This window comes from Aotus nancymaae, unplaced genomic scaffold (genome assembly GCF_030222135.1).
Source record: "Aotus nancymaae isolate 86718 unplaced genomic scaffold, 86718_ANA_hifiasm-v0.15.2.pri h1tg000124l, whole genome shotgun sequence".
NCBI lineage: Eukaryota > Metazoa > Chordata > Mammalia > Primates > Aotidae > Aotus > Aotus nancymaae.
In genome coordinates, this window is record NW_026988539.1 from 753493 (window position 1) to 768281 (window position 14789).

General features: G+C 61.8%; 1 protein-coding gene and 1 pseudogene across 1 annotated transcript; one reads left to right on the forward strand and one right to left on the reverse strand.

Annotated features, from left to right (window-relative positions):
* Positions 1–340: 340 nt before the first annotated feature.
* LOC135272687 (transcription factor BTF3-like) lies at positions 341–815 on the reverse strand (annotated as a pseudogene).
* Positions 816–8869: 8054 nt separating this feature from the next.
* On the forward strand, positions 8870–13894 carry ABHD17A (abhydrolase domain containing 17A, depalmitoylase). The gene is made up of 4 exons (XM_012436396.3): positions 8870–9613; positions 10697–10891; positions 13185–13364; positions 13444–13894. The coding sequence occupies exons 1-4, from the start codon at positions 9282–9284 to the stop codon at positions 13667–13669; spliced, it is 933 nt and encodes a 310-aa protein (XP_012291819.1). The 5' UTR covers positions 8870–9281; the 3' UTR covers positions 13670–13894.
* Positions 13895–14789: the final 895 nt, after the last annotated feature.

Below are 14789 nucleotides of genomic sequence, written 5' to 3' on the forward strand. Positions count from 1 at the left end.
CACCCGCCTCGGCCTCCCAAAGTGCTGGGATTACAGGCTTGAGCCACCGCGCCCGGCTTTATTATTACTTTTTTATTTTTTTACTAGGCAAAGAACTTTATTAACCTTGGTTTCAAACTTGATTCCCAGGCTTCTTCGGCTTAATTAGCTGCAAAGAATGAATTGGGTGTAAGCACAAAAACTGAAAAGAGCTGCAGTGTCCAAGGGGCTTGGGCTTAAAAATATTAGAGATCTAGATTTTATCAGATCCATAAACAAAAATTTCTTAAAAAGCCGTCATAATATAAAATAGCAGCTCCCGGTAACTCCTTCAGGTTTTATCTTGAGAAGGTGACTCAATTCACTTTGCCTCATTCTTGGAAGCCTCATCAGAATTCTCCACTAGATCTGGAGCTTCATCCTCCTCCTCCTCTCCAGTAGCAGGTGGTGCTCTTCCATCCACAGAGTGTTTGGGCGGAGCCTCAGCCAGTCTCCTTAAACTAGTCGGACTGTCTGCCCCGAGCTGGCTTCAGATGCTGGGCAGCACTTCTGTCAGCTGCTTTGTCTCCGCACGGCCTGTAATGGTGAGAGCGTTCACTGCCAGAGATGCCTGAACTCCAGGGTTGTGAAAGTGGATCCCTGTTCCTTGGTTTGTAAACACATTCACCTCTTCAATACCAGACCCCTAACTTCAAGGAGAACTGCAGTTTTTTATCATCTGCTGCGGCTGTTCTATGAACCACCTCCTTCTTTCTGCGAGCAGTTCCTTTCCCACCAATGCGCACCTGTGCCTGCAGTTTGGCGAGTTTTTCCTGGTTCATGATTGTTTCTTTCATCTTGTTGGAGCGGATAAGGGGTCGCGCGGGGGACTAGGGTTGGTGCTCGGGGGGTCTCGGGTGGACCAGATGAGATTAGGCGCACACACACGGGGATGCAAGATGGCAGCTAAAGGCTACTTTTTTATTTTTAGACCAAGTCTCACTTTGTTGCACTGGCTGGAGTACAGTGGCACAATCTCGATTCGCTGCAACCTCTGCCTCCCGGATTCAAGTGATTCTCCTGCCTCAGCCTCCCGAGTAGCTGGGATTACAGGTGCCCGTCACCACGCCCAGCTAATTTTTTCTATCTTTAGTAAAGACAGAGTTTTACCATGTTGGCCAGGCTGGTCTCAAACTCCTGATCTCATGGCCCACCCACCTTGGCCTCCCAGAGTTCTGGGATTACAGGCGTGAGCCACCACATCCAGCGAGTTTACCTTTCACCAGGTGCCCTTGGATTGGTGGGGGACTGGGTGAGAGGCAGGGGCAGGTGTCTGTTTTGGTGGGGTATTGAGCCTCAGGGCCACCGGGAGGGCTTGTCCTCCTCCCCTTGCATGCCATCTCCCTGTCTTCCTGCTAGGGCTGTGGTTACAGGTGGAGCTGGCCTTTCTGGTGCGGTCCAGCCCTGGCCCTGCCTAGCTCACAGTGGGAATGGGCTGCAGGGAAGATGGGGTGGGGGAAGGAGGCTGGGGACAGGCCTCTTCTGGCCCCAGTGCTCGGAGAATTCACACTGACCTAGGAAGAAGCCTGGATTTGTTTTCACCTTTGGACTTCAGAAGAACCTCAGTGGAGGCTGGGAGCCTCCAGGGGATAGCAGAGGCAGGGGGACCCTGGGGCAGCTCTTGATAGCCTCAGGGAGACACAGGCAGCTGAGTCCCAGGCAGGGGAGACAGAGGTCCGACAACACCTTGGAAAATCAGAAAATGAGGCAAAGCAGCTGGGAGCGGTGGCTCGTGCTTGTGATCCCAGCACTTTGGGAGGCCGAGGCAGGCAGATCCTTTGAGCCTGGGAGTTCAAGACCAGCTTATGCAACATGGCAAGACACTGTTCCTTTTTTCTTCTTCTTTTTTTTTTCAGATATGGGGTCTTGCTATGTTGCCCAGGCTGGAGTGCAGCAGCTATTCAGAGGCTCAGTCCCACTACTGATCAGCACAGGAGTTTTGACCTGCTCCATTTCCGACCTGGGCCGGTTCACCCCTCCTTAGGCAACCTGGTGGTCCCTGCTCCCGGGAGGTCACCATATTGATGCTGAACTTAGTTCGGACACCCAATCGGCATAGTGCACTACAGCCCAGAACTCCTGGGCTCAAGCGATCCTCCCACCTCAGCCTCCCAAGTAGCTAGGACTACAGGCACCTGCCACCGCCAGGCAGTAAGACACTGTTTCTACAAAAATGTATAAAAATTAGCTTGGTTTGTCTGGTGCGGTGGCTCATGCCTGCAATCCCAGCAGTTTGGGTGGCCAATGTGGGCGGATCACTTGAAGTCAGGAGTTCGAAACTAGCCTCGGCAATATAGCAAAACCCCATCTCTACTAAAAATGCAAAAATTAGCCGGGTGTGGTGGCTGGTGCCTGTTAGCTACTTGGGAGGCTGAGGCAGAAGAATCACTTGAACCCGGGAGGCAGAGGTTGCAGTGAACTGAGATCGCGCCATTGCAATCCAGCCTGGGCAACAGAGTGAGATTCTGTCTTAAAAAACAAACAAAAAAAAAAGCAGAAAGAAAATGAGGTAAAGAAACAACCCCAGGCTGTCTCTAACTCTCTAGTCTAGAGCCTGAATCCCTCCCAGGAAGCTCTGTCCTGAATTTGAAGAATGAGGCCCTAGGGGGAGGATTGGCCCTGCAGCCTCTGGCTTATCTCAGTCAAGTGGAGCTACGATGAGAGTCCCTGGGATGGAGAGGTGGCTGCGGCTGCCTGCAGGCTGGATGAGCACTTTCTTTTTTTTTGAGAGAGAGTCTCGCTCTGTCACCCAGGCTGGAGCGCAGCGGCTGACCAAAACCTCCGCCTCCCAGGTTCAAGCAATTCTCCTGCCTCAGCCTCCTGAGTAGCTGGGGTAACAGGCATGCGCCACCACGCCCAGTTAATTTTTGTATTTTTAGTGGAGGCAGGGTTTCACCATCTCGGCCAGGCTGGTCTGGAGCTCCTGATGTCCTGATCCACCTGCCTCAGCCTCCCAAAGTGCTGGGATGACAGGCATGAGCTACCGCACCTGTCTGTAATGCAATTGTTTTAAAGAGATAGGATCTTGCTCGCTCTGTAGCCCAGGCTGGAATGCAGTGAAGCGATCAGTTTTATTTTTTATTATGTTGTCTTTGGAGACAGGGTCTCACTCTGTTTCCCATGCTGCAGTGCAGTAGAGTGATCACAGCTCACTGTAACCTCAACCTCCCGGGCTTACGTAACCCTCCTGCCTCAGCCTCCCCAGTAGCTGAATATACAGGTGCACGCCATCATGCCTCACTCATTTTTATATTTTTTTTGTAGAGACAGGGTTTGGCTATGTTGCCCAGGTTAGTCTCAAACTGGGCTCAAGTGATCCTTACCCCTCAGCCTCCCAAAGCTCTGGGATTACAGGCGTGAGCCACTGTGCTGAATCATATTAATGTAATATCTTATTTTATTATTTTTTGAGACGGAGTTTCGCTCTTGTCACCCAGGCTGGAGTGCACTGGTGCGATCTGGGCTCACCGCAACCTCTGCCTCCTGGGTTCAAGCGATTCTCCTGCCTCAACTTCCTGAGTAGCTGGGATTATAGACGCCCACCACCATGCCTGGCAAATTTTTGTATTTTTATTAGAGGTGGGGTTTCACCATGTTGGCCAGGTTGGTCTCGAACACCTGACGACAGGTTATCCACCTGCTTCGGCCTCCCAAAGTGCTGGGATTACAGACGTGAGCTACCGTGCTTGGCCTAATGTAATACGCGAAAAACTAATGCAAAAGAATCTCCGATGAGCAATATATAAAGACTTTAAATGAGCTGAGCACGGTGGCTTGTGCCTGTAGTCCTAGCTACTCAGGAGGCTGAAGTGGGAGGCCCACTCGAGCCTGGGAGGTCAAGGCTGCAGTGAGCTATGATGGCAACCCTGCACTTCAGCCTGGGTGACAGAGTATACGCCATCTTGAAAAAAGAGAGGCCAGGTGCCTCAGCTCACACCTGTAATCCCAGCACTTTGGGAGGCTGAGGCAGGAGGATCACTTGAGGTCAGGAGTTTGAGGCCAGCCTGAGCTACTTGGGAGGCTGAGACAGGAGAATTGCTTGAACCCGGGAGGCAGAGCCGAGGTCTTGCCATTGCACTCCAGCCTGGGCAACAAGAGCAAAACTCCGTTTCAAAAAAAAAAAAAAAAAAGGAAAGGAAGAAAGAAAAAGATCGGCCGGGAGCAGGTGGCTCCCGCCTGTAATCCCAGCGTGTTGGGAGACTGAGGTAGGAGGATCACCTGAGGTCAGGAGTTCGAGGCCATCCTGGCCAACATGGCAAGACCCCCGTCTCTACTAAAAATACAAAAATTAGCCGGAGGTGGTGGCGCGCGCCTGTAATCCCAGCTACTGGGGAGGCTGAGGCAGGCGAGTCGCTTGAACCCAGGAGGTGGAGGTTCCGGTGAGCCGAGATCGCGCCATTGTACTCCAGCCTGGGCGACAGAACGAGACTCCGTTTCAGAAATAAAAGTATTTCAAAACATTTCTTTTTTTTTTTTTTTTGAGACGGAGTTTCGCTCTTGATACCCAGGCTGGAGCGCAATGGCGCGATCTCGGCTCACCGCAACCTCCGCCTCCTGGGTTCAGGCAATTCTCCTGCCTCAGCCTCCTGAGTAGCTGGGATTACAGGCACGCGCCACTGTGCCCAGCTAATTTTTTGTATTAGTAGAGACGGGGTTTCACCATGTTGACCAGGATGGTCTCGATCTCTTGACCTCGTGATCCACCCGCCTCGGCCTCCCAAAGTGCTGGGATTACAGGCTTGAGCCACCGCGCCCGGCCTTTTCTTTTTTTTTTTTTAATTTTTTTTTTCTTTTAGAGACAGGGTCTCGCTATGTTGCCCAGGCTGGAGTGCAGTGGCTGTTCACATGCGCGATCCCACTACTGATCAGCACGGGAGTTTTGATATGCTCCGTTTCCGACCTGGGCCGATTCACCCCTCCTTAGGCAACCTGGTGGTCCCCCGCTCCCGGGAGGTCACCATATTGATGCCGAAGTTCGTGCGGACACCCGATCGGCATAGCACACTACAGCCCAGAACTCCTGGGCTCAAGCGATCCTCCCACCTCAGCCTCCCGAGAAGGCACGCGCCACCGCGTCCGGCATTTTAAAACATTTCTAAATGTTGATGTCTTAGTTTTTTTGACGTCCCTGTAAATTTTGTTTTCCAGGCGAGTACCTCACAGGACTCAACCAATTCGTTCCCGGAATGAATGAAACCTGCGTTTGGCCCCGCCCACAGAACAGCAGACCACGCCCCTCGACGGGCCAGCCCCGCCCCATAGCCCAGGCCCCGCCCCCGGTCTCGAGTCGTGCCGTCGCTCGGTGCCTGCAGTCCCCCGCGCGCTGCGGCGCGTCACTTCCTGGGCGGTGGCGAGAACGAGGCTCACTTCCGTCCGCGGGGGAGCTGCGGCGGTGGCGGCGCAGGAGGCCGGGCCGGGGCGCGGGGAGACCGACGGACGCACGGGCGGGCGGCCGGGAGCCATGGAGCGCGGCCCTGGGGCCCGGGGGCGCGGGCCGGGGTGGTGAGTGCTGGGCAGGGGCAGGGGCAGGGGCAGGGGCGGGCGCGGCCGCGCGGGGTGGCCCCGGTTCCGACCGCGGCCGTCTGGGGACCCGGGCCGAGCCGCGAGGCCCTGGCAGCCGGCTGGACGCCCCCGAGCCCTTGCAGGTCTAGGGCGGCCGGGGTCCTGCCAGGGGAGTCCACAGAAGGGGCGGGGACCGCGGGTGAGCACCTGTGACTGGGAAAGCGCTGTCCCCATCCATTCAGCGCTCCGGCGTGGGGTGCGCTCCCACCCTCCTAGGGACGCAGCCCCTGCCTTCGGGGAGCGCCCCTCCGAGCCGCGGACTCCGCTCTTTCCCCCGAAACTGCCCCCCATTCCGACCCCCGTTTCGTCCCCTGGTTCCCCCTGGCAGCTCCCAGGGGCCCTTCCGAGCCCCGCTTCCCAAGCAGCTCCTAGTCGCTGTTCCCTTTGTCAGGCGTCTTCTCGCCGCCCTGACTCCTGGGCAGGCCTCCCCGCCTCCGCTCGCGTCGGTTCTCGGGGATGCAGCCCTTCTCCTAGCTGTCCATCCCCTCCTCGGGACTGCCCCGTGGCCCCGCCATTTCTCCCAGGGTGAAGTTCAGACTCCGCAACGGGGCTCTCACGGGGGCGACCTCACCCGTCCCAGGCTCTCTCTTGGCACCCCTCTGGTCTGCTCTAGCCGGGAGCCTGCTCTGTCACCTGTGGGGTTTTGCCCCTGCTTGTCCCTCTGCCCCATCTCCTGTCACCCGGCCCGTTTGTCTGCCCTCTGATGGCCGCGCCTCCCCGCAGGCGGGTTTCCCACCCTGACTGGCTGGGTGAGGTGCCACCACAGTCCCCCATATGTAGGTCATCTTCCAGTGTTTTGGCTGCTGGGTTGCTTGCTGGTCCTCAGAAGACCTCTAGCTCTCAGAGGGGTGCCCACTTACGGTGCTTGGGAACAGAATTGGTGGGATTCAGGGTGTCAAGGGTGTGTGCCCAGTGAGTGAGTGAGGTGTCTGGGTTTGCAGTCCCCAGTCCAAGCCCATTAGTGACATAGGGAGGTTCCAGGTACCTGTGGCTGGAGAGGAGACTTTCCCTTCCCTGTCAAAGCTGGCGGGCCTTGGCGATTCTTTCCTCCTGTACCTCTTCCTTAACTCTTTGCTGCCTGCCATCTGCCTCATTGCTTTAGTGAGTGGCAGGTCATGGGCCTGGCCTCATGGAGTTTCTGTTGTGGGGTTGAGGGGAGATCGGGCCAAATGCATGAAAAATACAAGCTGCGGGAAGGAACCCGGAGGCTCGAGAGTGTGTAACGTGTCCTGTCGCAACCTGGAGGACTCCGAGAGTCTTGGGAGCGAGGTGCAAAGGGTGGTTGGGATGGACAAGGCTGTCTAGTGAGGTTGAGGAAGGGAGTTCCCAGCAGGGGAGCTCAGGCGGGAAGGAGCAGTGTGGCTTGTCTCGGGGGAGCCATGGGTGGCAGGTGTGAGATGTGTGAGTGCGGAGAGGCCGGCCTGAGCCAGACTGCAGACCTGGCAGGCTGTGGAGAGGGCTTGATTTCTACCCAGAGAATAACGGGAGGCGCACACGACACCCCAAGCCGGAGGTGGTGCCACCGTGTTTGTGTGGTGAAAGATGGTTTGGCTGCTGGGGGAGGATGTGCCGGAGCAGGTGATCAGCCAGGACAGAGGCCGTTGCTTTGGCCGTGGTGAAAGGTGATGGAGGCAGGGACCGGGCGGTGGCTGATGGGAGACAGGCGGCACCGCCGGGCTGGTGATGGACCGGCTCAGATCCAGCAGGTAGAAGGAGGTGTCAAGGATAACGGCTTTGTTTCTGGTGTGGTTCGTGGGGCCCTGGCTCATCTTCGAGGTCTCCAGGGGCCTGCTCCCTGCGTACTGGGCGCTCAGCAGATAGCTGCATGATGCCACCTACTCCAGGCCCTCCAAGCGCCAGCACCAGCGGGCAGCATGGTGGGGCCTGGAGCTCTGAGAACACATTGAAAGCTGACATCAGCCTTGATGCTGCGGATGCCGGCCCCATCATTCTTTGGGGCAAGTCTGTCCTGGGCACTGCAGGGTACTAAGCAGCCTCCACCTGGTCCCCAGTGGTGACACCCAAAACTCCAGACAGTGACAGATTTCCCCGGGGGGAGACTCGCCTCCATCTGAGAAACAGAACCCGCGCAGTAGTCCATGCCCCCCGAAAAGCGCTCGCACTTGGGATTGGCCTCTGCCTGGGAGTCCAGGGCACCGTGACGCCGTCCTTGCCCCAGCCTGTCCCTCCTCTCCTCCTTGTGAGCCCTGGAGTCCGGGTCATGGGCACGTGGGTGTCACATCCCGGGTCCTGAGGGAGCAGGTGTGTTTCTGGGCCTGAGGCTGCTCCTTGGTGCAGAGGGCGTCCCCAGGGACCGTGTCTGTGTGGCCTGCGGCCTTCTGCGTGTCCATCTGTGCCCACATCTGCCTTCGAGCCTCACCTCCCTGGCTCTGGGGTTTTCTCAGGCTGTGACCCAAAAGCGAAGTGTTCCAGGGTGTTCTGCTGCTGAACTGAGTTGTGAGCGTGGCCCTCGGCGCTCCAGTCTGAAGGAGGAGCGTGGCCGGCGGATAGGAGTTTCCTCCGCGTCTGTCTGGTGGCAGCTCCCTGTACTGTTGTGGTTGCTTCAGCAACTTCACAGTTGTCGCCTTCGTGCATTTCATGATGTTCTGCAGAAAGGAAGACGGTCCGAGCCTCCCCTGAGCCAGGCGCCTCCACTCCCTTCCTCCCCTCGCTTGACTTCCTGTGGGGTCTGTGGTGTCTGCATTTATAGAGGTGGATGCTGAGGCCTCGGGAGGGCAAGTGACTCACCCAAGGCCACAGAGCCCTAAGTCAGCACAGGGGAAGGCGCCCCGACCCCCACCCTCCTCTGCCCCTCAGCAGGCCTGTCCCCAGCACAGAGAAGAGCCATTGTGGCGCCCAAGGGGCCCTGGAGCCTGGAATGTATCCTGCCTTTGTTTCTAGAACGTTTGTTTGTTCTGTTTCCTCTGTCTCCAGATGTCGCAGGCCGGTGGGGCCTGGCCCCTGTGCTCCATCACGTAGCAGGGCCTGTTCGGGTTCCCCGTGGGTGCCTTCAGTCTGAGCTCTGTCCTTGTCCCAGCCGCCTGTCACGGGGGGGCCTAGGGGGCAGAGATGGGCCAGGGGTGGGGGTAGGCAGGCAGCAGTGCAGACCGAGTCCTGGGGGCGTGGGGTTTCCCTGGTGCTAGGGCCGGGCATTTGGGGGTGAGTGGGGCTGAGGTCATATCCCCACACACTGTGGCTGTACTCACATGGCAAAAGGGGGTGGGGTGATGGCCAGCTGAGGGAGGGTGGGGGCCTTCAGCCCACGGAGAGGGGTTTGAGTTTGGGGGTCCGCCGAGCCGCAGGACACAGTGCCTGACAGGTCGAGGGAGGGCCGAGGGGATGAGGACGGGCCAGACCCGGGCCCATGCCGCACACTCACCCCTGTGGATGCCTCGCCTCCCGGGGGCACCCAGCTGGACTGAGGCACCTCCAAAGGGCCCCATACACCCATGTTCCCCTGCAGGGCTTCCCATGGCACGACATGGAGACCGGTGGTTGCAAGACTCCTGGGGGCTCGGCTTGGACGGCGATGGGGCTGGGCCCTGGCCTCCTAACGGGGCTCTCGTCTGGGGCGGTAGCTGGGGGGGCGCCCTCCCCCCTGCCCGCGACTCGGAGCACCCCCACCCCTTCCCTGCCGGGCCAGGCCGGGCGGCGTTGTTGGCGGGGGCCACGGAGGAGGCCCGGCCCGGGCGGCGCCCGCCATGAACGGGCTGTCGCTGAGTGAGCTCTGCTGCCTGTTCTGCTGCCCGCCCTGCCCTGGCCGCATCGCTGCCAAGCTCGCCTTCTTGCCGCCAGAGGCCACCTATTCCCTGGTGCCTGAGCCTGAGCCAGGGCCTGGTGGGGCCGGGGCCGCCTCCCTGGGGACCCTGCGGGCCTCCTCGGGTGCACCCGGGCGCTGGAAGCTGCACCTGACGGAGCGCGCCGACTTCCAGTACAGCCAGCGCGAGCTGGACACCATCGAGGTCTTCCCCACCAAGAGCGCCCGCGGCAACCGCGTCTCCTGCATGTATGTTCGCTGCGTGCCCAGCGCCAGGTGAGCAGTGCGGCCGCGCCCACGCTGGGTCACCCTGTGCTTGGGGCTCCCGTTTCCGCCCGGGGTGCTTGGCGTGGTTGGTGGCGCCCCAGAGGGCCCAAGCCTGCCGTGAAGGGCTGTCCCGCCGGCGTGGGTGGTGTCCCCGGCCGGGCCGGCCTCATCCCTCTGGTGATTTCCTCAGGGAGGCCCTCCCCAGCTGGCATGGGTAGGCAGGCTGGGTGACTCCAGCGGCCCAGCGCCTTGGTGGTTGCTTGCCGGGCGAGAGATGGGGCAAAAGGGCTGCCCTGGCCTGTGGGTGCTTCCGCCTTCTCACCAGGCGGAGTTCTGACCAGATCTGAGTCCAAAGGGCGAGCCTTTACTTTCCGGCCGGGCTGGGCAGGAGCCTGGGGGAACTGGAGGGAGCACTGCATGGGAGGGCCGGCCTGGCCGCCTGCTCCTGGCATGATCTGGGGCAGCTCCCGGGCCAGGAAGCAGACAGGCCTTGCAGCATGGCCTTGGGGCTTGGGCAGGAGGGGCTGTGCGAGTGTGAGCAGGGATTGGCTGCGTTTGCTTGTTGGGGGCAGTGCTGGGGTCCATGTGTCCCCCAACAATGAGGAGACCATTCTGTGAGGGGGGCAGATAGCTCTGCTGGCAGCCTTGCGGGCTCCCCTGGGAAGGTCCTCAAAGGTGGGCCTGTACGCTCCCCCCACCCCACGCCAGTGTCCAGGCTCCTCCAGGGGGAAAGGCTCCGGGGCAACAGAGCCCCCGCAGCCGGGCACACTCGGCGAGTCTGTTCTGAGCAAGTGATGTGACCAATGGGCCCAGTGTCCTGCGTCACACATGGGAATCCTGAGGCTCCCCTGCTGGCCTCTGCAGCCCAGGCTGCGTGTCCCCTGCCAGCTCTCCTGTCCTCTCCCCGTGGGGAGCCCTTGGAGATGGGGCTGGGCTGCTGTAGCCTCTCCTCCCCTTCGGGCCCCCCCAGGAGGGGAGTAAATGAGGCTCTGGGCGTGGCTGGCCACAGGATGGGCTGTCAGCCGCATCCCCCTGCCCTGGAGCTGGGCGTTGGGATGAGGGGTGTGAGCGGCCCTTTCCCGCTTGCCGCAGGTACACGGTCCTCTTCTCGCACGGCAACGCCGTGGACCTGGGCCAGATGAGCAGCTTCTACATTGGCCTGGGCTCCCGCCTCCACTGCAACATCTTCTCCTACGACTATTCCGGCTACGGTGCCAGCTCGGGCAGGCCCTCCGAGAGGAACCTCTATGCCGACATCGACGCCGCCTGGCAGGCCCTGCGCACCAGGTGAGGGCGGCCCCGGGGCAGCTCACCCGGGGCACACCCGAGAGGACGCCAGGCTGGGGGCCCGGGGTGGGCCTCCCTGGAAGGAAGGTGGGTGGTGTGGGTGGTCCTGCGGGAGGGGAGCCACCATGGATGCACGGGGCCAGAGAGCGGGACAGGTGAGCTTGGGAGTGTTGGTGCCGCCTGCACATGGCTGAGGTGGGGCCAGGCGGTCCTCCCACACCCTGGCCTGGGAGTCCCTGGCCTGAGGACCGGAGGGGGCTGAGCTTGTCACAGGGGCATGGAGGCCACCCGGTGGGAGGGGTGGGTGGTGTCTGGGGGGTCTGTGCACGTGTGGCTGGGAGCCCAGGGCCGAGGCAGCACTTGGGCGCAGGTGAGGCTGAGGCTGCTGTGTCCATGTCCTGGTTCCTGGCCCACGAGGCCCTGTGGCGGTGAGCTGAGCCATCCCGGGCGGGGCCTGCAGGGTCAGGTGCCGGCTCCCAGCACACACTCGAGGTCTGGCCAGCCTCGACGCCAGGCCTGGCCCTCCTGGTCATCGGGATCCCCAGCCCCACACTAGGTTGGCCCCTTCACCGGTGTCTGAGCACCGCCCGGGCTGGTGCTGCTCTGGACAAGGAGACCCGGGTGGGCCTCTGGAGGCCTTTTCTGCTCGCACCAGCTGGGGCTGTCTCGTCTGGGCCCCGCTCGGTGACCTGTTCCTGCAGGAACCAGGCGCAGCTCTGAGAAGTCACAGGCCCTCGGGAGGTGGGGTCCTCGTTGCCTTGGCAATAGCCAGGCAGTGCCTGCTGAGGGCCTGGGAGCTGGGTCCCCTGGCACCACCCTGGCTCTGGGGGCCTGCATTGGGCTTCCCGGCAGTGTAGGGTGCTGATATCGAGCACCACTTCATGTGGCGTCCTTGGCCCCTTCTGCCTCTACTGCCTGGGGCACTGGCAGAGTCACATCCGCCATGGCCAGCTGTGAGCTCAGTCCACTCGTCCATCTGTCCTGCTACCACTTTGTCCTGCAGGAACCTCGGCCCGGAGCCGTGAGGGGGAGGGCCGAGTGGTGACATCTAGGTGGCAGCTGGGGGCTCCTGCTTAGAGAAGGAGCCCATGCCGTGCCCCCTCCGCCCAGGCTGCCTGTGTATCCCCAGGTGGCCCAGGGGACCCCGCCCTGACCCAGGGGCCGTGGACGATGTACAGGCGACATAGCTACGCACTCCTTTCCTTTTGGAAGCTAGACAGGGCTGGGCTGGCTCAGCACACTGCTGGCCATGGCTGCCAGGGAGCAGACCGGGGAGGCGGAGGCAGTGAGCAGGGGCCACAGGCACAAGCCAGGCAGCAGCCCTTTGGGGCATGGGCGAGTGGTGAGCTGTGGAGTACCGCCAAGGGACTAGAGGTCCAGGCCAGGGAGAGAGACAGCCCTGCTGGCGGAGTCCGAATGCCAGGCAGACGGGACGCACACCTGCCCATGCTTCTTCCTCGGAGGACGGCATCTGCCCAGGATCAGAGCCTGGAGCATGTGGGAGGAGAGCTGTGGGATCCCAGCCTGGGCAGGGTGGCGGGTAGGTCCCCGTGTGGTTGGGACTGAGCACAAGGGAGCCTTGGAGCTGGCGTTGGATCGGCTGGGCCAGGGGTGGCAGGCACACCAGTGACCTCAGGGCGAGGGTGGCCCAGGTGGGGGCTGGTGGTGCGGAAGTGGCCGAGGACTTGTCCACTCACAAGGGAAGGTGCCTCTTCCGCTGCCACCATTGATGCACACCTGGGTTGCGCTGGCACCTCATTGGGCGTGGGGACTCCGAGGGTCCCAAATTGGGTGGAGACATCTGGGGACACAGCTGCCTGAACTGCCCATGGCCAAGGGGGTGGGCAAGGGCTACAGGGAGGAAAATCATCCTCTGCCCGGGCCAGCGCACCAGGAACGGCTTTCTAACCCGGGCAGGAAGGCATGAACATTCAGGATGTCGGGGGCATGCAGTTCCCAGTGTGCGCCTAGGGGTGACCAGGAGGAGAAGAGGTGCCAGGGCCTACCCTTGCCCGAGGGGCACTCTCTACACGGGATCCCAGCAGATCCTGTCTAGGAAACGCCAGTGAAGGTAGCACCAGGGAACGGGGCGGGGCCACCGGCTCCGCCCACCGCCGCAGTGTTCAGGGGCTGGGGGCGACTCCCGGGACTGGTGTGGAGCCTGGGCCTGACACGGACTTGGCTGCGCGGGGAGACCGGAGGGTCGCATCTGGAGCTGGGGTCGGGGACGCCGCCGGCGGGAGGGGTGCACGCGCATCGGGGACGGCGGCTGACCCTGCCCCGGCGCCGCCAGGTACGGCATCAGCCCGGACAGCATCATCCTGTACGGGCAGAGCATCGGCACGGTGCCCACCGTGGACCTGGCCTCGCGCTACGAGTGCGCCGCGGTGGTGCTGCACTCGCCGCTCACCTCGGGCATGCGCGTAGCCTTTCCCGACACCAAGAAGACGTACTGCTTCGACGCCTTCCCCAAGTGAGCTGGCCGGGCCGGGCCGGGCGGGGGAGGGGCCGGGCCGGGCGCGAGGTCTCACCGCCGCACGCCCCTCCCGCAGCATCGAGAAGGTGTCCAAGATCACGTCGCCCGTGCTCATCATCCACGGCACGGAGGACGAGGTGATCGACTTCTCGCACGGGCTGGCGCTCTACGAGCGCTGCCCCAAGGCCGTGGAGCCGCTGTGGGTGGAGGGCGCCGGGCACAACGACATCGAGCTCTACAGCCAGTACCTGGAGCGCCTGCGCCGCTTCATCTCCCAGGAGCTGCCCAGCCAGCGCGCCTAGCGGCGGCCGGACCCCAACCCGCCAGACCTCAGCAATAAGGCGGCCCCCGGACCTCAGCCCGCGCTGGCCCCCCGGGGGCTGCATGTGGACCCCCGGGCGGCCCAGGGGACCCTGCCCCGACCCAGGGGTCGTGGACGATGTACAGGCGACAGAGCTACGCACTCCTTTCCTTTTGGAAGCAAGAAGAAAATACGTGCAAACGGAAATTAAAGATTTAAAATTTTAGGGCGGCTCTCTTTCCTTTCATGGCTCTGCTCACTCTCCTGAGGGCTCAGCGAGGTCGAAGGGGGCCGGGATTTCCCGGTTTCGCTCCCGAGTCCCCAGGAGAGACCAGCACGGACCCCCTTGTGGGTTTTACTCCCTGTGGAAGCGGGGTGGGTCTGGGTCTAGTCCGGGGGTCCTTAGGGAGCTGCGTGGGCGGTGATGGATGGGGGCAGCATTTGAGCCCAGGACCCCTGCCTGTTTCCTGCGGAAGCAGGTGAGCCCTGCTGGTGGCTGCGATGAGGACGCCAGGTGTGGGGGCCCTGCTCCCATCGCGGGACCGCCCGCAGCCCACGACAGCTTCCCGTCGGTCCCGGGGCCCCACTGCAGAGGGGCCAGGACGGCGCACTCTGCGTCCTCAAGTGCCGTCCCGGTCGGATCCCAGAGCTCGGGCAGGCCGCTTCCTTTGTAGACGGCGAAGCTGGGGTCCAGCAGAGGGCGGTGGCAAGTGCTTGGGTCCCCAGGATCTCCCCTGAGAGAGGGAGCCGATCCTAGAGCTGGGGTCACGAGGAGATCCGACGATCTCTAGGCCAGAAGCCCTAGAACCGGGAGGCTCGGGAACCAGTGGCCTGCCGTCCACCAAGGGGTCGGGCGGGTTCAGCCTGTGTCACGCGACCAGACGGTGGCGAGGCCAGGACCCCAGGCCGCCTCCGACTAGCTCTAGTCCGCGGCCCCTTTAAGAGGGGGCGGTGCTTCAGCCTGGGCGCGGAAGTGCGCCGCGTCACGTGCGGGGCCGCAGCACGGGCGGAAGCGGAAGTGGCGGCGCGCGCGCGCGGAAGTGGAGACGGCGGTGGCTGCTGGCGTCAGACCGTGGACCAGGAGGCGGCCTCGGTGGTAAGTGGGTGCCGCTGGGAGCCAG